Source organism: Mustela nivalis (genome assembly GCF_964662115.1).
Source record: "Mustela nivalis genome assembly, chromosome: 1".
Classification (NCBI taxonomy): Eukaryota; Metazoa; Chordata; class Mammalia; order Carnivora; family Mustelidae; genus Mustela; species Mustela nivalis.
The window spans coordinates 117,377,320-117,401,791 of NC_139020.1; the positions used below are offsets into that span (position 1 = coordinate 117,377,320).

Genomic DNA, 24,472 nt, shown 5'->3' on the forward strand with positions numbered 1-24,472 from the left:
TTCTCCACACCACCTTCCTTCACAGAAAGAAATGCAACTGCAACAATGCATTCTTCACTTCTGGGTTTCTTTGTTTTTTTTTTTTTTTTTATTCTTACTTTTTTTTTCTTTTAAAAGTTCAGGTTGTAAGAGGCTTTATTGGTTTTTTTCTTATTTCTGTTTTGGTTTTTTGTTTTTGTTTTTGTTTTTGTTTTTCACATGCAGCCAGCTGTTTCCCTCACATCCTCAGCATCCTTCCGGGGCATGGAAAGGCAATGTTCCCTAAGTCCAAAAGCTCCTGGCACTGTGCATAGATGAATAAGATGTACCCTGGGCTGCTCAGCCCACATTAGTACAGGGGAGTGAACTGCATGCCCCTGCTCTGGGAAACTTCTACCTGCCTCATGCTGGACCATCTTCCTGGCACATTGATTCTGTGTGCTCCCTTAGGGAAGGTCTTTTCTAGGGCTGGCTGGGCCCGGCCTCAGGGCTCCAGCTGAACAATCAAACAAGGGTTCTCATGTGTTCTGCATGTGCAATCATAGGTCCTGGACTGATGCAGAATAGGATGGTGTTTGGAGGCTCAGCATTAAAGCCAGAAAGGCTTCCTAGAAGAGGCAAAGTGGGACGTGACTTGGGAAGAAGAGAGGCTCAAGTCGGAAAAAAATGTGAGAAAATCAGGGCCAGTAGAGGAAGTTCAGGTACAGGAGACATGGGAGGATTAGCGGGATACCAAGCAGACAGGAGGGATATCAAGTTAAATGAGGCTCAGAGCCATAAAGAAAAAGAAAAAAAGATAGGATTGGGCTCTGCTTGGGAGTGGAGAGCACAGAATAGAGGGCTGTGGGTCACATCCTGGAGCCAGGCTATGGGCAGCAGCAAAAGTCGGGGGCCTAAGGCTGCCCAGTGGCTCTCAGGACTTTCACACATGGTCCTCCCACACGTCCAGAAAGCACTCTAATCCAAGAATGGGAAGGCTTCAGAGATTGTCTTACCCACACCTCTAGCCACACCAAAATCACTGCCATGTGGTCCCGCCAAGGGGCTGTTCAGCCTGGGCTTCAGCATCTTCAGGGACAGGGGTTCGCTACCTGATAAGATACATAAGCACCTAACACTCATGGGGAAAGGGAGCTTCTCAGCCAATGTCATCTCACAGCAACAGCAACACTAGTATCACTACTAATACTACTAATAATAACAAGGAGTGCATTCTGTACCTCACATACTCCCATTGCATACTCTGTCCTCACATCTCACCTCCACACTCCGAATCATCATCAGTCTCTCATCTTCCTTCTCAATATGCAGGAGACACCCGCTGCTTAGTTTCTCCTCCCCAAACCACCTCCTTTCTCTTCCTTCTCTCCATTTTGTCTGTTGCCCACAGCCAGGCCAGCAGCAGCTCTGGAGTGAAGCCATATACTGTGAGACGGTACTCGTTCCTTCCCTGTGATCCTACCACCACTCCCTGTGGACTATCAGGATCACCCGGAGACAAATGCTCAATCCACAAGGCACAAGCACTTGGGTATATTTCTTTAAATGTGATCCTTGGTGGACATTGCCCTTACCCCAGCCCCTGCAGGAGGTTCTATAATGGAGGCCTACGATGGAGCTCAGGAACTAGCATCCACAGGGATGGCCAGTGCTCCTGTAGCTTGCCTTCACTTACATCACATGCCACCAAACTCTTCTTAAAGGTTCAGATAGTAAATACTTTAAACTTATGGCCATCTCAGCTCTGAGGAAATCACTCAACTTTGCTGTTGTAGTTAGCAAGAAGCCATTGACACTGCCTATAGCAGGCTAAACAGTGGCCCCCCAAGGTCCTAATCCCTGGAACCCATAAATGTTAGCCTATTTGGAAAAGAGAGTCTATAGCTGTGACTATTCAAGGATCCTGAGATGGGAAGATTACCCTGGGTTATATGAGAAGGCCCTAAATGCAGTTACAGGTATCCTCGTTAGAGGGAGGCAGACGGAGATCTGACGCAGACAGAAGAGGGAAAGGCAATGGCACCACTGAGGCAGAGATGGGAGTGATGTGGCCACAAACCAAGGAATGCCAGCAGCCACCAGAAGCTGGAAGAGGCAAGAGGCAAGTTCTCTCCTAAGAGCCTCTGGAGATAGACCTGCTGACACCTTGGTTTCAGACCAGTAAACTGCTTTCGGATTTCTTGCCTCCAGAACCATGAGAGAACACATTTCTATTGCTGAACGCTACCAAATTTGTGGTAACTTGTTACACAGCAGTAAGACACAGCAATAGGACACAAATACTACCTAAACAAATGCACATGGCTGTGTTCCAATAAAATTTTACCTACAAAAACAGGTGGCTGGCTCACAGGGTCTAGTTTGCTGATCCCTGAATCAGACATTAAAAGATCCAGGTGCACAAGATGGGTCAGAGAGAAAAGTCAGAAATAAATATTTGGAAGCCATTATTCAGAAAAATAAATAGATACAAACGCTTAATTGAGTTCCCTTTGCAAGGAAGGAGAGATAAAGAGGAGCCAGAAAAAATTATCCTCTCCTATCTGATCCACTCAGAGATGAACCCAAATAAAACCTCTGGGAGTGTGTGAGGTAAACAGACTCCTCCAACTAGAGCATTTTCCATAGGGACCTCAGTGGCCCATGAGGGACCTACCTGGCCAGGGAGGGGTTGGGAGGTCAGCTGTATGTGTGGGGGTGCGGGTGAGAGGCTCCCACCCATGGTTGTGAGTGTCCTCCAGAACACCCAGCTGGGGGTCAGTGCCCTCTCTTCTCTTTCTGTCTGCTCCAGAGCAAGGATGCAGCCAGCCACGCCGAGTGCCGCATCACACCCCCAATTTCTCTCACACACCACAAAGCAACTGTCTAGATGCATGTGCACACACACACTCTTCCAGGTCCCTTACAGAGCAAAGTTCCACAGACACTCACCAGACACGAAGGCCACTTTTTCCTTTAGGATGGGAAGGACATCAGAAGCTTTCAAACCATCATTCCGAAAAGACCCTGTGGGATGACAAAACAGAAGGAATTGGGATGAAAGAGGTCAGATGGCTGAATTCCTGGGTACCTCCCTCAGAACCCCAACCCCATCACGTGCCACAAAGTTGTGCCTTGTTCAGGTGCTACAGCCCAGCCCAGTGGAACCAATGAAACAGGAGAAGGTCCACAACACAGAGGACACTTCCACATGATGCCAGGCCATGCGCGTGTCCCTTCCGGGGAGAGCACAGTCCAGGTCGCCCCCACCACACATACAAAGTTCCATGCCTTGCAGGCAAAAGCCACAGCCCTGCTGCTGTGGGCAACCTGATGACGGGGCTTTTTAAAAGCCACTTTGTACCTCTTTGCCTAGCATGGTGTCTGGTACACTCAGTAAACACCAATGGAACAGGTTAATTAATATCAGGATGGACCACAATACCCTAAGTAATTGTTTTTGCCTTTCCTCTACCTGGCACAGGGACTCTTAAGTTTTCATTGTACAAACTGTAAAAGTAAACCACCATATCCCTAAGTGGGAAGCAAAATTGAATGCAATAACCCTTCTTCCTCCTCCCCCTCAATGTCACCCTCAGCAGTCCACAACAGACAGGAGGTGGGGAGACACTAGTCTCCTGGGAAGTAAATGCACTCCCTTCTTCAGCAACTCATTCTCTGCCTAAATCTCCTTTCTCAGCTGCAGAGTTCCTTCTGGGGTCCAGCTGACTTCCTATTAGAAGGTTGGAGGCAGAGGCCTGGGGCTCACATAGAATGGAAAATAATGATGTGCCTGGAGAAACAACAGCCTCAAAGGACAACCCAGCCCAGTACGAGTACAAGGCACGTGGGAAGAGAAGCCCCCGCGTGCACACACAGACACACATACACATAAAACCGCAGCCAGCCCACTGCAGCCTTACATTTAGCCCAAGCACCCCACAAAGACTCTCAGGGATAGCCAGCCCACACCCTCTGAGCCGTAACTGGGATCTCTGCTGTGGATCACCACCAGGGACATCACACAAAGCGACACCGGAAGAGAGGAGGTTCTGCATCAGCTCAGTGTAACAGAACCAGGACCACCGGCAACCACTCGGGTGCCTTTCCCGGCATGGCTCACTCCCTTGTGGTCCCAATCAGATAATCTGCAGAGAAACAAACTGGGAAGATGGTCCCCACTCAGGGCAGTCTCAACCTCTAAACCCTGACTGCTTCGAGACTCGCCTGGGAATTCTGGCAACAGCCCAAGGCTATGATCACTGGCCTAGGGAAGGGAAATAAGCTAGTTGCACACTCAACCAAGGAAGAGGAGAGATGTGTCTCCAGAATGCCAGTCTGCTGTGGTCGAGGGTTATGCCTTAACCCCAGACAAATTCCCAAAGTGTCTCTGACCATTTCACCTATTTCTTCTTCAATTTTTTTCGCCACATGAAGACAGTGAGCCTATTCATTCATCAGTCGCTCCCCTTTGCTGCTCCACAGGACCTAATGCTGGAATAACCCAGTACAAGGCTCACTTTGAGAAGAACGTGGGCCAAAGAAGAAGAAAAACATAACACAACAACAACAACAACAAATCTCCAATGATAAGCATTGTTTGCACAGATCTTTACACTCTGACCTTATGTCCCAACACAGAAACTATTAAATCTCACTATTAGAAACCACTTAGAATCCATATAAATTATTATAGAATTCACAAACAGACACATAGGTTGTTTTTGTTTTTGTTTTGTTTTGTTTTTTCCCAATTCATGCAGTAAGATGTTTCAGCTTCCTTGGCAGGGGAGAGCCCAATCCAGCTTTACCAACTAGATAAGGATCATCTTTAGCTGGTGCATGAGTTGTTTGTGGAAAAGGACACCTCTGCGTTAAAACAGCCTGTTTTCTTTTTCTTTTCTTTTCTTTTCTTTTATTTATTTATTTGACAGAAATCACAAGTAGACAGAGAGGCAGGCAGAGATCAAGGAGGAAGCAGGCTCCCTGCTGAGCAGAGAGCCTGATGCAGGGCTCGATCCCAGGACCCTGGGATCATGACCTGAGCCAAAGGCAAAGGCTTAACCCACTGAGCCACCCAGGCACCCCAAAACAGCCTGTTTTCATATGTGAAATACATCTTTGTATACATCAGTTTTAAAACATTCTCCTCTCTATCACTATATACACCTTCATTTCTATAGGAAAAAATTTTAATAAATTTTAATAAACTTCAGTCCTGTCTGCTTCCAGATTTTTTACGAGTTCAAAAAGAGGAAGGCCCAAACAAATGTGATTTGACAAGAATGACATAATCCTCTTTTCTTCAAAACACCTATCCTATTTTTTCCACTGCTCTTCCTCTCTCCGACCTCCCTTAAAGTATACAAGATGGCTCTAATTCCATGAAGTTCCCAGACATTAAGGAAGACCTTGGAATTCATTATAATGGAAGCATAAGATTTCCTATCCTACCCCCTCATGGCTCCTACCTGTGGAGGGAGAGCTAGAGGGAGCACTGAATTCCATCCTTCACACCCCACCCATCATGCCCCACCTCTTCCTTCTCCCCTCCAGACTCCAGGGCCTGAGAGAAAGGCAGTGGCTCCTCCCCTCAGCTTGCAACCATTGGCCATTGGCCTGAGTAAATTTCAGTATCTTGGGTTGGGCTGGTCTAAGATTCCCAAGGCTTCCTCTTCCCAGGCCAGAGTCTTCCCCCATCTGGTTTAGACCACAGCTGAACTACCTCCCAGGTTGTGAGCCTACCATAAGAAAACCTAAAGTGTCTAGATTTACAAAATCCTTAACTAGGGGATAACCCTTTCCAACAACAACAAGATTTTTCACATTATAAACAGATTTGCTCCAGGGTTTCTTTAAATAGAAGTTGCCTTAATGGTTTGAATTAGTTTTTCATTTGCCAAAAATTGAATTACAAACAACTTTTCAACAATATATGCATTATGTAAAGCCAAGTAGAGCTAAACTAATTAGCCCAGCAGCTCAGAAGTTGGCGACCTTGAGTAGAAAACCTATTTGCACTGGCTGAGGGTCCTAGGTATCAATTCCCCCTGGCCCCTGTGAAGCCAGCTAATAAAGGAGAAGTCCATGGAACACTAACTCAAACAGGACCAATGAAATAGCAACATATTTTCACTATCACGTACATGTCTGGGCAGCCTCATAGAAAATGTTCAATAAATATTTGATGAAAGGATAAACAAATGAATGAAATGGTAACCCTTTCTCAAGTGACATGCGCAAGGTCAGTGGCCTCATCTGTCACACCAAGGGCTGGGCTGGTGATCCACATAGACGATCTCCAGGGTCCCACTCAGCTCTGATAGTTTGAGGCTTTTTAAACCTTTTCTTCATATTTATTGGCCTTTAAGATCCTCAGATTATCAGATCAATATGCTTTGAGAGAAAGTACTGGGAAAAAAACTCCCAGCAAGGTTCAATGTGCTTTGGGAAGATAAACAACTCTTCTCTGGCCTCTCAGGGCATTCTTTCCCAGGAATCAGTTTCAGGGTCAGGATGCCCAAGACAAATCAACGCATTTTACGGACAGCCCAAGTTACCAAAACGGAAGGCTAGTTATGGAAGAATTTCTGTGAGGCACCCGTACCTCAGAGGCAGCAGGCAGACCTGACCTGCACTTGCTATCTCTGAGCAAAGTATATTTGATAATAGCACCATGACCCTACAAACTCTAGACCCACTGTAGATCAGCTTCCCCCCTTAAAAGAAAAGCCTGTTGAAACAGCAGCCCCCTTGTTATATCTAAAGAAAGACCAAGAAGAAATAAAAGCCCCTGTGCTCTTTGGAGTTACTGTAGGGAAAAAAATAAAATAAAATAAAAAGAACCAGAGGGCACTCTCAGGGACTTGACCCAAGGTGTGTTTCCTGCTTTCTCTTAAGGACAAAGGCATGCTTCACTGGCATTCAACACTAATCCCACCCCATTTGTGTCCTGCTGCTGTCAGAATTACGAGCCTGCTGTTCGGTTAATTAGCAAAGTTGAAATGCTCCGCATCTATTAGGGAAGTAAAAATTACCACAGTCACCTCCCCAGGATCTCCAGCGTGGGACTTCTCTGAGCCCCACTTCTACCATGTCCTCTCTCCAAATGTGCTGTGCTTACATTGCTGCTGCCTGCTCCCCTTGACCTCTTCCTAGTCAGCCTTCCCCACGTGGCAAAGTGCCCCTCTCCCTCTCCCCGGCTCCCAGCCTCTGCAGGACCCCACATGGCAACAGCAGGACTGGCCCTGGTGTCAGAGGTCCTCCCGTCTATTGTTTCATGGTTCCGGGATCGCAGGGAGGATCCTAGGGCAGCTGTGTGCCTTGTGCCCCATGCTAGGCTCCTCTAGAAAGCAGCGCTGATTTCTACAAGTAAAGACACCAGCAGCTAAGTTTTGAGCAACTGGAGGTGCAAGCCACCAGGGTGCCCATGAATTGTTCTTTATTTCTTTTCGGTTCTCAGCCATACCCCCTTAATGTGCATTTACTGAGAAGTGACTGTGGAAGTATTTTAATATTATCTCATTGCCTCGATTGGGCCTGACCCTGTGTCACCTGTGCTCAGGTAGGTCTCCACCTCATTTTCCCCCTCCATGCCAGTGTGTCCAGCATGGAAGCCTTGATCAGAGTGGCCCTGACTCACTGAACTGCTGCACAGGAGACAAGTGGTTTCAGCTGAGAGTTCTAAGAGCTCATGAGGCTGAGCCTTAGTTTGGGTATAATTGGGACTGTTTCCTATTTCCACAGCCATTCTTCCATCAGTTCTTCATTGAGCACCTATTATGTGTTAGGCCTTACATTAGGCCTGGTGGTTCTTAGACAAATAAGCAAAGGACCCCACTCTCCAGGGGGCTTGCAGGCAGAGATGGACAGGTATGCAGATAGGATGGTGACCTGTTATCAGAAAGAGGATGTCACCTGTACAGAATGCAAGGGAACTCAAAGGAAAAGTGCATCTTAAAGCCTTCCTACTCAAAGTAACAAGCCTCCCCTACCAACTAGAATCTTGCTAGAGATGCATAATCTAGGCCCTACCCCAGACTGCAGAATCAGAACCTGCATTTTAACAAGAAACCCCAGTGATTCATATGCATGGTGCATTTGTGGAAGATCTATACACCAACATCTGTCTTCTATTTCAGAGCTGCCTCAGAGGCAGAGATGGATACAAGCACCCTTTAGCCTAGTCTAAACAGAACCTCTCAAATCTGATCTAGAGCTGCTCGTCACCCCTCCCACCTCCATGACAGGAAGACCCCCTCGCCACCGCCCAACAATCCCAAAGACTCAGCCACTTTCCTGGAACCCATCACCCAGATTCAGCTCTGGAGTAAAAAGGCTATGGGAGAGATAGAGGAGTTTCCCCTCCAGGGCACTGAGACTGGACCATGTCTTGTTTTTTGGCAGTCGGAGTGGTTATGAATAATACCTGTCCAAGCTGCTCCGGATTTTGATGGCTTAACCCAGTCCTTCGTGTAGCAGATATTTTAGTTTCACAACAAATCTCCTCACTACCCCAACCCTCAGAGCCCTGCCTTCTCTAACTGCTCTCAGTATTATACATACATTTAAAGACCAAGAGGCCATCTCTGCCATGCCCTAGAAAACAAGGAGCCAGTCAGGTTCATGCCTCTTCATCACACCTGCACTCCCACCCATGGGTACAAAGCCCTGAACATGGGGCAATACTGGATGAGAAAGAGGGGAAGGAGAGGTGTCCCTGCCCTAGAGAGCTCCACACCTAATGAGAACACAGTGTTCATTTCAGGCAATCACCTTCCTGGGAGGGGAGACCCAATTTCTGCCCTCTGAGAGTTTTCAGCCCAGTAAAATACCTAGTGCCCATTTCCCCTGACACCCGGAAGCTACCAGACTCTGGAGGAAAAACAACTTCTGGTTCTGAGGTTCTGATGAAGACCCTCCTGCCCTCTCCCAGCCTGGCTGTCCTATATCCCCTATATCCTGATTATTAGTGCCACTACTCACTAACTTATCCAAACGGAAACATGGGAGGCCTCCTAGACTCCTCCCACTCCTATACCCCAAATACCAGTTCAGTTGCTTGGTTCTGCTGATTTTACCTCTTTTATCCCTCCCAAATCCATCATTACCTTTGTGCAGTTTCCCTGACCTTCCTGTCCAGTTGAGCCATCCCTGACTACACCTTGTACTCTCTTCTCTCCTAAAAGTCATTTCTATGTTTTCATTCTACTCACCATTAACAGATTCCGACACCCTGGGGTAGGGACCATCTCTTACTCTTTGCCCTACCCCAGCACTTAGCACAGTGCCTATCATGCAAAAGAGACTCCAGAAATACTGGACTGACACTGAGTATGCACAATCGTAAGAAGACAGAGAGTAAAAGTGGTGAGTAGGAAGAAAGGAGGTGGTCTTTGAACCAGTGTTCAAGTAAGGATAGGGCCACAGAATGGTGTCCCAGTGGCAAGCAGCATATGCCAAGGCAGAGAAGATGGGGTGAGCAGGGCATGTGCCAGAGATGGAGAGAGTATGCAGGCTAAACAGTAAAGCAGGGTTAGGAAGTGATGGAAAAGAGGGCATGGAGGTGGTAGTTGGGCTCTCTGATCGCACTCTAAATCTGGATATCTCAACAGGGCAGGTTCCTGGGAAGGCAACAGCAAAGATGTGGTTGCAAGTGCCTTCAGAAGCTCAGAGAGCTGGGACTGCATCACTGCACAGACCAGAGCCGGGTGGCACCTGGCTGGTCAAAAAGAAGGCTGTGGTTCCAGAAAAGAGCTGGAACCAGCAGGCTCTGACTGTAAACTGCATGTCACATTCTACTGTGTAAGGAGCTGGGGGACGATGGGACATGTGACCCTTGCTGAAGTGGGTGCTAGAATGTGAGGGCTGGGGGCGCCTGGGTGGCTCAGTGGGTTAAGCCTCTGCCTTCGGCTCAGGTCATGATCTCAGGGTCTTGGGATCGAGCCCCACATCGGGCTCTCTGCTCAACAGTAAGCCTGCTTCCCCCTCTCTCTGCCTGCCTCTCTGCCTCCTTGTGATCTCTCTCTCTCTCTCTTTCTCTGTCCAATAAATAAATAAAATCTTAAAAAAAAAAAAAAGAATGTGCGGGCTGGGGGCACTAGAACTTTGTCTCTTTGTCTCTTTTCATCTTCTCCTTAAGTCCAAGAGAAGCAGGAACCATGCTTGTTTGTGAGGTACCTGCCAGGCCAGTAGGAGGCTGGGAGTTTGAGTAAGACCCCATGAAAATTCAACATGGAACTGAATCATAGAGGAAAGAAACTTAAGGACATGATCCCTTCTGTGTAGGGACTAGATGGGCAATGCCCTGGGGGAGGGCGGGGAGATACTGTTGGTACACCTGGAGTTGAGAAGGAAGTCATTGGTAGGCAGAGGCAATGATCTCCATTCCCCTCGCTGTCCCTTCTCTCCTTCAGGTCATTCCTGTACTCACACACACACACACACACACACACACAGGTCATTCCTGTACACACACACACACACACAAACACTGGCTCGGGCAAGGGCAGATGGAGGTGAATGTCTCCTCTCCTCTTTACAGATGCTAATGAGCTATTGAGGAAATTGAGGAAACTGGCTGTTGGAAAACTCCTCCAGCGACTATAAATAAGTCCCTTGGATCTCTAGTTAAAGCAAATGCCACTGAGGCAGGAAGTGCGCACTGACAGGAAGGAATCAATCTGGGAGAGAAGGAGACTGAGCAGCTTTGTGTCAGCAACAGAACACACAGCATGGTGTAGAGATCCACCTGCCTCTCCCCCACCTGCCGATCTATCCGCCCACACTGAGGCCGGCTGCCGGAAGCCACCATCCCTCACCACGGACACCTGCAAGCGTTAAGCCAGCCCAAGCAGCATCAGCCGCTAGCTCCCTCTCTCCTAGCAGAACTCAGCTCCTCCCTGGCTGAACAGAAGGATGTTCACAAGCCTCAGCTAACCAGATTTCAATGCAAAAAGGGAGAGAGGAGGGAAACAAAAACATGGGCTCCTCTTTTGGTAAAGGCTAAACACTAAGCTTTTCCAAGCCAGTTGACTAGGTGTCATGCAACGTGACGCAGCAGTCAGGGACTTGAGAGGACAGGGGCCAGACTAGCCAGTCATTCCACCAGGGAAAAGCAATATCTACTTTCTCCAAAGTCAGACACGCCCTTGTCCGTCACTCCCCACAACGACTGTTTCCTGCCCTGCGTTCTACTGAGCCGTGTATCTTGTCCAGGGTGTCTTCCTCAGTGCCTCCTCTCCTGCCCAGGCTGGGCTGGTTCCTCCTTCTTTGTATGTCACGTGGCAGGCCCCTCACTGTTGTGCCATCTCTGCCGCTCCATCTGGATCCCTCTGGAGACCCTAAGCTCCGGCGGGGGGGTGGGGAGGGGTGTTTCTGGAGGCTTATCTCTAAGCACACAGCTTAGGAACAACCCAGGACAAATTCTTATCCCCCCCCCCCAGTGCCACAGTGCCCTCTACACCACCAGCACCCACTGGCTGCTGTGCCTCTTCCCACCCTGGTCCTTTGCCCTGTCTGTTACTACCCCCATCTTCATCTTTCTCTCTCTCAGGCTTCCATATGAACTCTAATTGTGGCCAATTTCAATATTAACTTTCTAAAGTCAATATTAGATATAAAGGCCTGGCTAATGGGCTACTTTTGAAGAGCAGAAATTTGTAACACCGTTGCTAAATTAGCTGTGTTAAAGATCACTAATAATTAGCACTTTACACATGTGGGTAACACCTCTCTAAGCCCAGCTAATGAGCAAACCGTTTCTGTTTATCTTCACGAGATTTAATATTAGCTGAGTTGAGACCTCAGCTGTCACACACGCACAGGCTCACTCACTCACCCTCCCTCACTCCCTCCTTCCCTGGAAAGTTTGACAACGTTCAGTGTTCTCTGGATATAAGAAAATGGCCTACTTCAGAAGAGATTATGTCTGACCATCACTTTTTAAAAACTGAGTCTTTGCTAACAGACTAGGTTAAAGTGCTAGTACCTCATGGATAGTAGTGATGGTGGTAGATTTATTGTCTTTTTGCTACACCGAATATTACTCTTAAATGGGTCCTCAAAGTAACACAGAACATTAGCCAGTGATGAATTAGTCAGTGATGAATATGAATCAACTGTTAAACATTCACAGTATATTTGCTTATATATTTAGAGAGAGTTACAGAGATATTCAGAGGTGGAGGCAGAAAGTGTGTAGTGTGGTTCAGACATATAGAAGGCTCAGTCCTTGGGACCCTCACTCTCAGTTCCTTTCCCTCTTCCCCAGTGTGTGTATTTGAATTTTAATTAATTTTAAATTAATCAGGACATGACTTCAGGTTTGAGATGAAATTGTTGATCTGAAAATCCAGCTTTGGCCTCTTTCACTGTGGTACAGCAGGTATGCAAACACGAAACGGTGCTATACCTCCCCACTAACCCCCCACTCTGCCCTGCTCCCCAAGAGCTGGAAATGCACATAGCAGTAAAGCAGCAAAAGCTAACTGCAAAATTCAGAGCAGGAGACCCTCATAGGCAGCTCCTAAAGCAGTTCCTCTCATCTCAGCACAGAGCTTTTCTCCACTCCTACCTCCAGACTTTCTGACTCCAGAGCTGTGCCATTCTTGCCCTAGTCTTACTACCCATCAGTGGAAGCAATGCCACAGGGACGGAGTAGGCATAGACCGGACACAGGTCCATCACAGACACGAAACACCTAGGGCCAGAGTAATGACCAGTATTATAGAATTGCAACAGCAGCTTGACAGGTGAGAAAACTATACCCCGAGGTCATATTATTGAATAAAGTTCAGCAAACTAAAGCACCTCCTCCCCCTTCAAGGATATATATGCTGCTGTCCTTGGTCCTGAGCTAGTTGCACAGTTGCTACTCAGATCGACTGCTGTCCAGCCAGTCCTAGGATATATGAACTGAATGGGGAAAAAGGCAGAGATGAAAGAGATATTAAGAAATATCAGATAAATAAACAAATACGAAGACAGGTTGAAGGCACATAGACACGGAGAGATTACTGGAGAGAATAAAAAGACTCGTTTTGATACTATTTTTAAATAATTGCAGTAGCCACGAAAGGTCTGAGCACATTATACACATACACACACACATGCACACACACACACACACACACACACACACACACATTCCCCTCCCATGGAAATGAGACAGCATAAACTCCATATGGATCCCAATACTATGCTTTTCAGGTTAGTCATATATGTGGTAGGTGGATTGGCCATGGAAAAATTTCTAGAGTTTTAAGTGACTTTTAAATATTTCCTTAGGTTATTACCTTGGGTATCTAAACACTACCCAATTCATTCTGACAAATATTTATTGAGTACATATATATTTCAGGCAGAGTTCCAATCACTGTGGGTAAAATGATACAAAATTTAGAGTTCCTGACTCTGTAGACTTTTAGTCTAGGGGGTGAATCAGACAAATCAACATGTAATTTTAATATCATATAAGAAATACAAAGGTAGAGGTACATGCAAGAGACAAATGTTCAGAAAATACCAAATATTCAGAAAATACCAAAGGGATGATAAAACTTAAGCTCTCAGACATTGTTTAGAAACTGAAAAAGCAGTATCTAGAAGAGAGACAAAAGGTTATGGGATCCTCAGCAAGGTTCTAGACCAGACAGGGCAGTGTTGAGAATCAAGGTCTCTCTGGCGGGTTTAGGGGAACACAGAGAAGAGTTGCTAAAGCATATATTTTCTTTTTGTCCCCATGACCTACACCCTCTCCAGAGTAACAGAAGTATGAGTTAATGTTTGCCAGAGATAAGCAACCAAGCACCCCCTGTGAACCTAGCATAACCAGGAGCCAGCATAAGCTAGGAAAGGACCAATTTCAAGACAGTCTGGCCCATGATGCCTGCTACTTCTTTAGAAAGAAGCATAACAATATCAAGTGCTAAATAGGACACCAGAGTATTCCAAATATCTCACAAAGCTAGAATTTTTCTCCAGAATTATGGAAAACAACAAGAAAGGAGGGACACTGCCTGCAAAGAGTTGCCTAAGTAACTCTCAACTAGGTTTACCAGAAGACATACTAAGTCACATATTCCAGAAGCACCTAGTAAACCAAACCAACCTTCTTAACCCTGCCTCAAAAACATGTGTGGTTGGGGAGGACCATAAACCTCATGAACCTGCATGCCAATTATTGCATATATGTTCATGAGTACTCAGTTTTCCAAGAAGAGAATCTGTGCATTCTAATTTTCTCCAGATTTTCAAAATGGGTCAATGGTTCCGTAAATAGCTGAGAACCATTTGTCTAAAGCAAGGTCAAAAGGCGACCTTACAATCTCTCTTGAGTTCTAACCACTACTTCCTGTCATCTACCATCTGCCCTACTCGTGGTTCACTTTCTTTCAACACTCATGGACTATATGGAAACCTGTGTTTGGCTGGCAAAAAAATTAACTGAAAAGGAATGACTTAGATGTCTCAGCTTGAATAGAAGGAAGCTGAGGCAGACAGTAGGAAATGAAGGCTAGGTATAGGACCCCATCCTCTAGGGAGAAGGTCAGTTAGAGCGGGTGCTCTCACTGCGGCTATTGCGAGCCAGAAGTGAGGTTCAGTATGAAACGAGTTTTACAGACGCCTAGGCAGTGCCTTTCCTAGAAGCCTTCCTATTAGAAGATTCCCTGGCCTCTAACCCCCACTAGTAGAGGGAGAACAACTCGACCCAAGTCCCTTCCTAGATCCATGAGGGATTCTGGTAAAAGTTAGAGCCAGAAGAAGGGGTCTACAAAGTTGCTTAACAAGATCTCTTGGAGTCTGGTGGGAAAAAAAGGGGGTTCTCAAGGATTCTGAGGTAGGCAGCCCCAGCAGAGCACGCCTGGCCACTATCCACTCAACAAGCTGCTTTTTGCATGAGATGATGAGCTCCCCCAGGGCAGGCACAACCTGAGAGGCAGCTCACAGCCCTGAGTAGAGCCCAGGTTCTGTATTCAGAGAGAACCAACTCTGACTCGCAATTCCAGAATGTATTAGTTGTGTGCCGTTGGGCAACTTACTTAACCTCCCTGGGTCTCTGTTTCCTCACCAGAGATAAAAAACAGAAACAAAAACAAAAAAACTACTTCACAGGCTGCGGTTATAAATAAGAGACAAAATCTATAGGAAGGAATCATACACATAACTGATGGCTAAGTAAATATAACACACCTTAACTTCTTCCCTGTTCATCTTGGAAGCCTTAACATGTGGCCTAGTACAACAGATGTGTATTATTAAGTGTTGATTATGTCAAACAAATGGTGAGTGTACAAGTTGAGTAAAGAAAACTCAGTGATAAAGTAAACGGTAGCTGAAAAATGCCTCCTCACTTCCCCACTATATACCCATAAGCCATGATGCGCACACTCACCCATGGGGTGCCTCTGAATTTTTATTTTTTCTAGCCCTTACCCAATCTGAGCAGTTTGGCAAGTGCTCCAACCTCGGCTGCCCTAGCCAGTATCCTCAGATGTAAGTAAAGTCTCCTATGCTCAAAAGAAGACCAGCTGCTGATAGAGCTCAGCAACTACTTGCCCCTTCCACCTGTGTCCAGCTATAGTCATGGGCAACCCTCCCACTGTGATTTCTATGTGTTGGAGCCTGTAGCTGCCAGCCCCATTCTTTCTCTCCCAGTACCCCTCTCCCACTGCCTTTATGAGGCTGGGCTCCAGACAAATGTATATGGGTCCACGTGGCAATTCTCAGAAGTACCCGTACCCCAAACGCATGTCAACGACAGGCCACTGTCTAAGATGAAGCAGCCCTAATATCTACCTTTAGGTGGAATATTCAGAGCCCCATAAGGAATCCCAGCTGCCTGCAGGGAAAGAGTAAGAGGCCCAAAGAAAGTCCACGATAGCCAAACTGTGGAAGAAGCCGAGATGCCCTTCAACAGATGAATGGATAAAGAGGATGTGGCCTTGGGGTCCCAGGGTGACTCAGTCGGTTGAGCATCTGCCTTCAACTCAGGTCATGATCCCAGGGTCCTGGGATTGAGCCGCATATCAGGCTCCTTGATCAGTGGGGAGCCTGCTTCTCCCTCTCCCTTTGCTGCTCCTTCTGCTTCTATTCTCTCACTCATGCTCTCTCTCAAAAAAAAAAAAACAAAACAAAACACCAATGTGGTCCATATATACAATGGAATATTACTCAGCCATCAGAAAGGATGAATATCCAACTTTTGCATCAACATGGATGGGGACTAGAGAAGATTATGTTAAGAGAAATAAGTCAAGCAGAGGTAGTCAATTATCACAAGGTTTCACTTATTTGTGGAACATAAGGAATAGCCTGGAGGACATTAGGAGAAGGAAGGAAAAAATGAAGGGGGGGAAATCGGAGGTGGAGACGAACCATGAGATTATGGACTCGGAGAAACAAACTGAGGGTTTCAGAAGGGAGAGGCTGGGGGGATGGATTAGCCTGGTGATGGCATTAAGGAGGACCACTGGGCGTTACAAGCCAACAATGAATCATGGAACACTACATCAAAAACTAATGATGTACTGTATGGTGACTAACATAACATAATAAAGAAAAAGAAAGAAAAGAAAGTCCAGGCACAGTAGGTCTTTTCCTTGATTGTCCTTGAGCTATCAGGCCATTGTGAATGGGGAGTTCATAGAGGAAGAAAAGCTAGAGGTTGCAGATCTGGGTACCGAGGTACAGGGAGTAGCAAATACAAACCCAGGTGAGCCAGAACTTCAAATCTACCTGGTAAGTAGAAAAATAAATGATCAAAGCTGCTAAAATTCTGTTCCGAGTTCTCTGAAACTATTTTCTTCGTCAATTCTCTAACACTTTGAATTTTTCCCCGTAATCTGAGCAAAATACCTCCAGGAGACCGGGAAACCTGGTCCTCTTTGCTCTTTTCCAGCTCCTGTTAGAAGGGGAGTCCTTGCCATGACCAGGGAGCCATGAGTTTGCCTTGTCCAGGGATGAAAATGCACATGTACTCAGTACACAGATCACATGCTAGAGCCTAGAAAAATGTTAAGGTGGGGTGTAAAATATTATGACTTTATACTATTGAAAAAACCCACAAAATCTCAATGTTCAACCACACAGGACTGGTATAGTAATCCCCAGAATATCCACTATACAGAGCCATTAAATAGGATACTGTACAAGAGTATTAAAGCCATGGGAAATTTCACAGTCTATTGTTAAGTAGGAAAAATAGATTATAAAACTTATCTCAGTAGTAATACACTGGTGTGTGTCTATGCATAAAAACTATATATATATACATGTACACAGTGGTTATGTCTGGAAAATGGGATTATGGTTAATGTTGTTAATTTTAATGTTTTCTTAATGTTTTTTGCTGTCCAATTTTTCTTATTTTTGAAATAATTCAAGAAGAGTCAATTCCCTCCTTTGTGTATTAATCTTTCATATATAGGATCTTTGCATAACATTCATGCATTTAAAAAGTTTAATAATTAGGTTGTGGTCATGATACCATCTGCAAACAGCATTTTAAAAGTGAACTTATTTAAAGTTTAGGGTAACCATGTTCTACAGCTTTCAGTCTATGATGTGATTCCATGACAAATAAAAAATGGCTACCATTCATCACAGATAAAGTTGTCTTACAACTAAAAGAATGAAGTCCAAATAAGCTGTAAAAAGAAAATTAATTTTTCATTAAATGTCATTTAAAGATTTGCCAGGCATGCAAATAGAGTTTATCTCAGGAATGCAACACACTAAAGAAGACTCAAGTGAAATTCAATTCAAATAAAATCAACATGTTTTTGGATTAAGCTAAATATTATAGCAGATATCTGTTGAATGAATCTCTAAGTACCTATTATGTGCCAAATGGATTTTCAACTAGACATCTATTTGGAGGAATAAATGGATGAAAGTAATTAAACATTTGGGGGGGGGATGAATAATGGGTTGGTTTGCCCTACTAGATATTAAAATATATTTTTTAAAAAGCTACATTATTAAAAGGTGGAACAGACATAAGAATTAACATACAAATGAATGGAGCCTGATTCATAGACCTAATTCAGATCTGGTATGTTTAAGAACCTAATATACAATAAGGAAAGAATCTAAAGCAATGAGGAAAAGACAAATTATTCAAAAATGGCACTGGAAAAGTGAACTATTGGGGTAAAATAGTCAAGTTAATTTTTATAACTTCATACTATACACAAAAATAAATTTCAGACAGATTAGAGGTCAGAATCTTAAAAATGACATATAAGAAACACTTAAAGAGGAAATATGGGTGAGTAAATTTAATCGGTCCCTGAATGAGAAAAGAATTGTCTGGGCATAAAAGCATTAAAAGAAATCAGAAAGAAAAATATTGATGATTTTGTCTATGGTAAATTCAACACTTTACATCAGAGTAAAAACAAAATTTAAGAATATAAATGACAAGCTGGGGAACATATTTACAACAAATCTAACAGAGAAAGGATTAATACTACTCCCAGTTTGAAAAAACAGGCAAAGAATATAAATAGGCATTTTAAAAAAGAAGAAATGGCTAATAAACATAAGAAAAAGCAGTCAACCTAATTAGTAATCAAGGAAATACAAACTAAACAATGAGATGTTTTAAAATCCATTAAATCTGCAAAGATTTTGAAAAGGCAATAATCCTCAATGCTGGCAAGAGTCCAGCGCTAGCCCTCCCTGCCATAGTTTTGCAAGTGCAACCTTTCCAGAAAGCCATTTGGCAATATTAATCATGAATAATAACACTGTCCATAACCAATGACCTAGTAATTCCCTTTCTGGATGTCTATCCTGAGGAACTGAGGAAAACTGAGGATAAATATTTAAGGACAAGGAGTTTCAAGCAGCAGCACTTTTTATTGTGATCCCGAACTACAAACAGCCTAAATGTCCAACAGAAGGGAATGAGTTAGACAATCTTGAAATAGTGTAAATAGTTTAATTTATAATTTCATAGAAGAATGCTCAAATATGTAAAGTAAAAATTAGGATACTAATGATACATGTACTATATATGCTAGGTTGAATCATATCAAATTTAAGACGTAACTGTTTTTTAACCTTCAGAAATAGCAATTTGATATGATCCCAAATATGGATATAAAGTATTTCTGGGTTTGGGGATTATGGGGATATTTCATTTTCCTCTTTATACTTTTCTATCGTTTTTAAACTTTCTGCAATGAATATGTATTAAAATGTTAAAGTTGTATAATTACATGAAGATCATATAAAGAACACCCCAACCTCAAATCTATATTAAGCCACTTACTTCTCTGCTTTCTCTTGCCTAGAGCAGTCCTCTGCCTCTTTGATCTTTTTCATCTCCATGCTCTTCATTTCTGTCTTTCCTTTGATTTATTTGCACATTCTATATGTCTCAAATTTTATATGATTTCAGTCAAGTATTTTCTGCTTCATACCATATGGCCTGAAGAGTACTCCCACTATAGATGCATTCATATTAAAATGCAAGGAGGGGTTGAGGACAGTTTAGATCATGAGGCTATTTAAATTTTAATTAAGTAAAATTTAAAATTCAGTTCCTCAGTCACATTGGTCATACTTAAAGTAGTTAACGGTACACATTAGAGAACACAGACAGAGAACACTTAAACGTCATTGCAGAAAAATTCTATTGATAGTGCCAGTCATTTGGATAGATAGATACCCTACAAATGGTGAATTTCCTTGAGTACAGGGTCTGTGCCAAGAGCTCTCTTGCAGTGTACTGGGAAGGTTCTCCATACTCTATAACCAATGACTGAATGATTTAAAAAAAAAAAAAAGGCCCATGATACAGCCAGTGAAGGGCTCAGCTAGCAAGGACCCACGGTCCATAAACATAGACCTCCCATGTAGGAGAGCCAGAGAGATGGTCAGCCTTGGTTTAAGTACATGAGCCTAGGGAGAAAACAAGTGACTTCTTCTCTACCTCTTTTTTTTTTTTTTCCAAAAAGTATGATTGTTAACTTTTGAAACTTGATCTAATTTTCCAATGGGAACCAAAACTTTCAGTTACTAACTGATCAGACCCTCTGGATATTTTCAACACCTAAAGTTATAACTATATACAAGACAAAGAAAAGAATCACACTGAGTTCCATCAGCTCGGTTAAGAGTCAGTGATACAATTAGTGCTTAGAGCTAATAAAATACTCAACGAACATTTGATTTCTTTTCTATGAGCTATAGGTATGTTTTTGTATTTGTTCACAGCTTGCAGGTAAAATAATTCATGTTGCTATTTCAATTTTAAGACATTTTTCTCCTAACAATAAAGTTCTTTCTTGTTCTGGAATGACCTAGTCCCATTTTCTACATGAGGTTTTGTCAATGTCCAACACACACACACAAAAGGTCACTGTTTCTCAGTTTTCCCATTTGCAGAATATAAGTGACACCAATCTCATAAGGTTATTGTGAGAATGAACTGAGATTGTGTCTATACCTTACGACTAGCAGATGGCAGGTGTGTCCAGTAAGATTGAGTGAATGAGTGAATTAATGAAGTGTCTGGACTATGTGACTGACTTGTCACCGGACCCAGCTGTACAATCCTGAAGCAGAAACCATTCACAATTTAAGACAACCATGCTCATGCTGTCAGCTCCTGAAATTGTAGACAAAATAACTAGGAGGAAATAAGCTGCCTTGAGAGCACATCTTGCAAATTCAGACTACTGCAAAGGTAGGAACATTATAGTTCCCATGGAAAATAATCTTCCCTCCAACTCTAAAAGTATCTGATTCTGTGTTTGTGAAAATGGCAAGAATAGTCAACAATCTAATCATTCCAGACTTGGGGCTCCATACCTAAAATCCTTATATTGAAATCTGTATGTAGACTTGTAAGTATTTACCACTCAACAACAGGTACCCAGGTGTGTAAAGAGCAACAGAGTAATAGTTCTGGTATTGTTCAAGGCTAATACCATTCCTGACCTGAGAAAGAACGTACTACACTAGGAATCTAGAGACCTGAGCTCTCTTTGTGCTTTTTCAAAGTCTCTTCTACGTTCTGGCCTTCATTTTCAATACCACTAAAATAAACAAGTCAGACAAGATGATGATTGAGTCTGCACCCTCTCTGGCTGTTCCATTCCCTGATTCTACTGCAAGAAGTTAGAGAAGAGGGAAACCCAGGAAGAAATGGGAGAACCTCAGGGGTGAGAATCACACTGGGGAGATACCATATTTAATTAATGTAAAATGCATCATTAGTTTATGTACCATAAAGAAAGAAAAAAGTGTTGCAATTAAACTACTACACACCATAAACTAGAAGATACATCCTGATTTCAGAGATGGCAAAATGTGGGGAGGAAAATGGCATCTCAGAATCAATGGAATATGGGAACTAACTAGGTACTTGTTTCATTCTAGGCATGGAGCTAAGTGTTCTATACATATTATTTTATTTAACCCTAAAACAACCCTGTGACATAGAAATGTATGAAAGATCAGCATTTTACAAAGGAAAAAAATGAGGTACAAAGCGTTTACAAAATTTGTCTAAGGTCATCTAACTAGTCTGTAGAAGAGTTGAGATTTAAACCTACAAATATTTCACTCCAAACTCTGTCTTCTTAACCCTTAACCCTTTGAAGAAAGGCCACAGCATTTGGTGCAAAGTGAAAACGAGTTGTCTGATAGAGATAAGGCTAAAATGTTAAAAAATTTCAGCATACATTAAGAGAACTTACTAGGATAAAATACTTAGGACTAGAAGGAACCTTAGAAATAATGTAATATAAGCACATGCTCTACGAAGAAACTCAAAAGTCCAGAGGTATTATGTCATTTGCCCAATGTTACACACCCGGTTGTGCAAAAGCTAGGATTCTAGAATTTGCCCAATAATAAGATCAAGCTCACAAGTCTATAGTTTCAGAATCTGCTCATTCTGGGCATTTTCCCATCTCTAGTCGATGACTTCTTAGTGATTTCCCTGTGATCACCTAGGCAAGTTCCTTCAGTGTTTCAGAATGCAGTTCCCTCTGGCCTGAGCTACAGAGCCATTCCCAAAGCAGTATGCAGAGGTGGACAGAACAGCTGGACTGGGTTCTAACCCTCTTAGTTCTAGGATCCCAGAATGTTTAATTCTTGGTGCCTTGTGAATTTATACATAACATGAGCCTAATACTACCAACCTCACACAGAGAAAATGTATAGAGCCCTGGTGGTCCATAGCTGGTAGACAATCTATGGTGGTTATTACAGCCATGATGCTTAAAGTAGCTTGGTGCTTTGACTATTCCCTTACCTTTGCTGACCATCATTTCATGTATGATAATCTGTTTTTCATTTTCCAATTTGAAGCACGTTCACTTAGCTGGAAACAGCAGCAGCAGGACAACATGCCTGCATCTCTGTTTTCATCTCCCTTTACAACAAAACAGCTTCTCCCAGAAGAAGGACAAAACCCTTCTCTACCATTACTGTTCACAAGTTTGCCTCCTGTGGCTTTAATCCAGCCCCCTGACCTTCCTTTAAATTATTGTATAAGGCCTTTACAAATCAACTGTCTTGAAGAAGTCCCTTTCCTTTTATGATTCATCCTATTTGTCTTAAAATGAAGGCCAACCCCTTTCCAAAGTGAAGGCAGCCCTCAAGATTTCACAGCCACTTGAAGCTCAAGGTCAAATCAATTTATGCAATCTTCCAACCATTGCAGGTTGACTAACAGTATAGAAAAAAAGCTCCTTCCTTTCTTTGTAGGGATATTTATGCTTCTAGTTACATACATGTTAGAAGACAATGTGTGATAATTATATTGCAGGCTGCCTGGAGAAAGGACAGGCCCTCAAGCTGGGATGTGGAAAATGCCAAAGAAGCTGAGTAGCCAGGATGTGGGCCGACTTAATAGACCTACTTTCCATTTTAAAGACACGTAACTGGGGGGAAGACACGTGCCCAGCCCCACAGTTAATCACCCAAAAAAGCCCAGCTGCTGTAACCAGCAGGCAAGACCAAGGCACCCCCACTCCCCTGGTGATAGCTTACTTCACAAAACACAGGCTCTGTAAATCATGCATCACAACAGCCCCAATTTTAGCTCATACCCTGCTTGGGTGTTGTTTTGTTCTTGCTGCTTTTATGGAACTCTAAGGTAGATGTTTGCTGCTGTGATTAAAGGTTACTACCTAGGTACAGGCTTCCTAGGTGCCTTAACATATCTTGTTGATTAATTTTCACAACTATCCAATGGGGTACATATTAGTTTCCACATTTTATGAGTTAAAGCTAAGGATTAGAGAAATCAAGTAATTTACCCAAAGTCACAGAGCTAGGAAAGGACGAAGACAGATTTTGAACTCAGGTCTATCTGTCTCATTCCAAGGCCTGTGCACAAAACCATGTGGGTCTGTCTCCTCTAGTTCCTGAGTCACCCTGAGTCAAGGCACATCCAGGGCTTCAGTCCCTATAGGACTGGGATCTAGCCATGTTTGGTACAGTCCCAGACACAGAATTTGATGCGTCTGGGGTGAACCTCCAGCCCTCAAGTGACTCTATGGAGTCACAGGGTAGCCAGACCTGCTGAGTGCCTCAGTTTCCTGCTGAGCACTACGGTTAGTATCCAGCTATGAGCACTGTCCTCTGAAACCTCACCTGACCAGTTAGGGCCTCACTCATCCCTTGCTGTGTCCCTCTCCTGGCACTCCCTGGGGTAGGGAAGTAGGTCTGAGTCCCTATACCCCCAAATCACTGTCTGGGGGCCTCCCAGGAATGGATGGATGCCTCATAGTATAGGACCACAGATTCACCTGACCCTGTGTGTCTCCTACCACTGTGAACTCTGGGACACCTCCCTCTCAGGACTGCCTAATGCCCCCTCACCCACCTTAGATGGTGGTGCTGGCCTGAAGGTGCTGGCCTTGTTGTGATGATCCACTGGATCCTAAGTCTTTCATTGCTGACAATTGTCCCACAGTCCCTGAGTCTCAGCCAGACATTCTGCCAACCCTTTCAAAAATGTCGATGCCAATCTCATTTTGAGGTGCAAAGTCAGTTTTCTTCATATAAATAAGTGACTAAAACAACCCATAAAAGACTGAAGCATTTCAGACAACAACTACAATTGGTTAAATTAAAATGAAAAGACTCACGAAACTCCCCACCCCACTGACTGCTAATGATGTGGTAATTATAAACACGGCAGCAAATATTATTACCAACTTCAAGTGGTAACTTGAAACCAGCTGGTACAGTCAGCAAAACATGCCAGTCCTGGAAAGTTTGGAGAGCTCTTGTAACACAGTAAATCCAGCAACTGCAAATGTAACCTAGATGAAATCTCTGTCTGACTGTGGAAATGCACTTCTCAAACTATCACGCTACCCAGAATACCCTCGGGACTAAACACAAGAAGTCTTCCATGGCGACCCAGATTGGCCTAGATACATGGTGGCAATCGTCTCCACCAAGCCATATAAGGATGGGTTGGAGATTGGCCAGGTGGTCATCAAGCCCATTGCTTCTTTTGAAAGATACAACTCTGACACTT

General features: G+C 43.8%; 1 protein-coding gene across 20 annotated transcripts in view; it reads right to left on the reverse strand.

Moving 5' to 3' along the window:
- The window catches only part of KALRN (kalirin RhoGEF kinase), a 661,801-nt gene that overhangs the window by 470,068 nt on the left and 167,261 nt on the right, over positions 1 to 24,472 (reverse strand). For all 20 annotated transcript variants that reach the window (XR_014303322.1, XM_082700868.1, XM_082700867.1 and 17 more), the window contains exon 2: positions 2,911 to 2,985. Coding sequence is in view for 19 of the 20 variants with exons in the window: in XM_082700868.1 (XP_082556994.1) it covers positions 2,911 to 2,985 (75 nt within the window). In the remaining variant the exon portion in view is untranslated. The remainder of the gene's footprint in view (positions 1 to 2,910; positions 2,986 to 24,472) is intronic.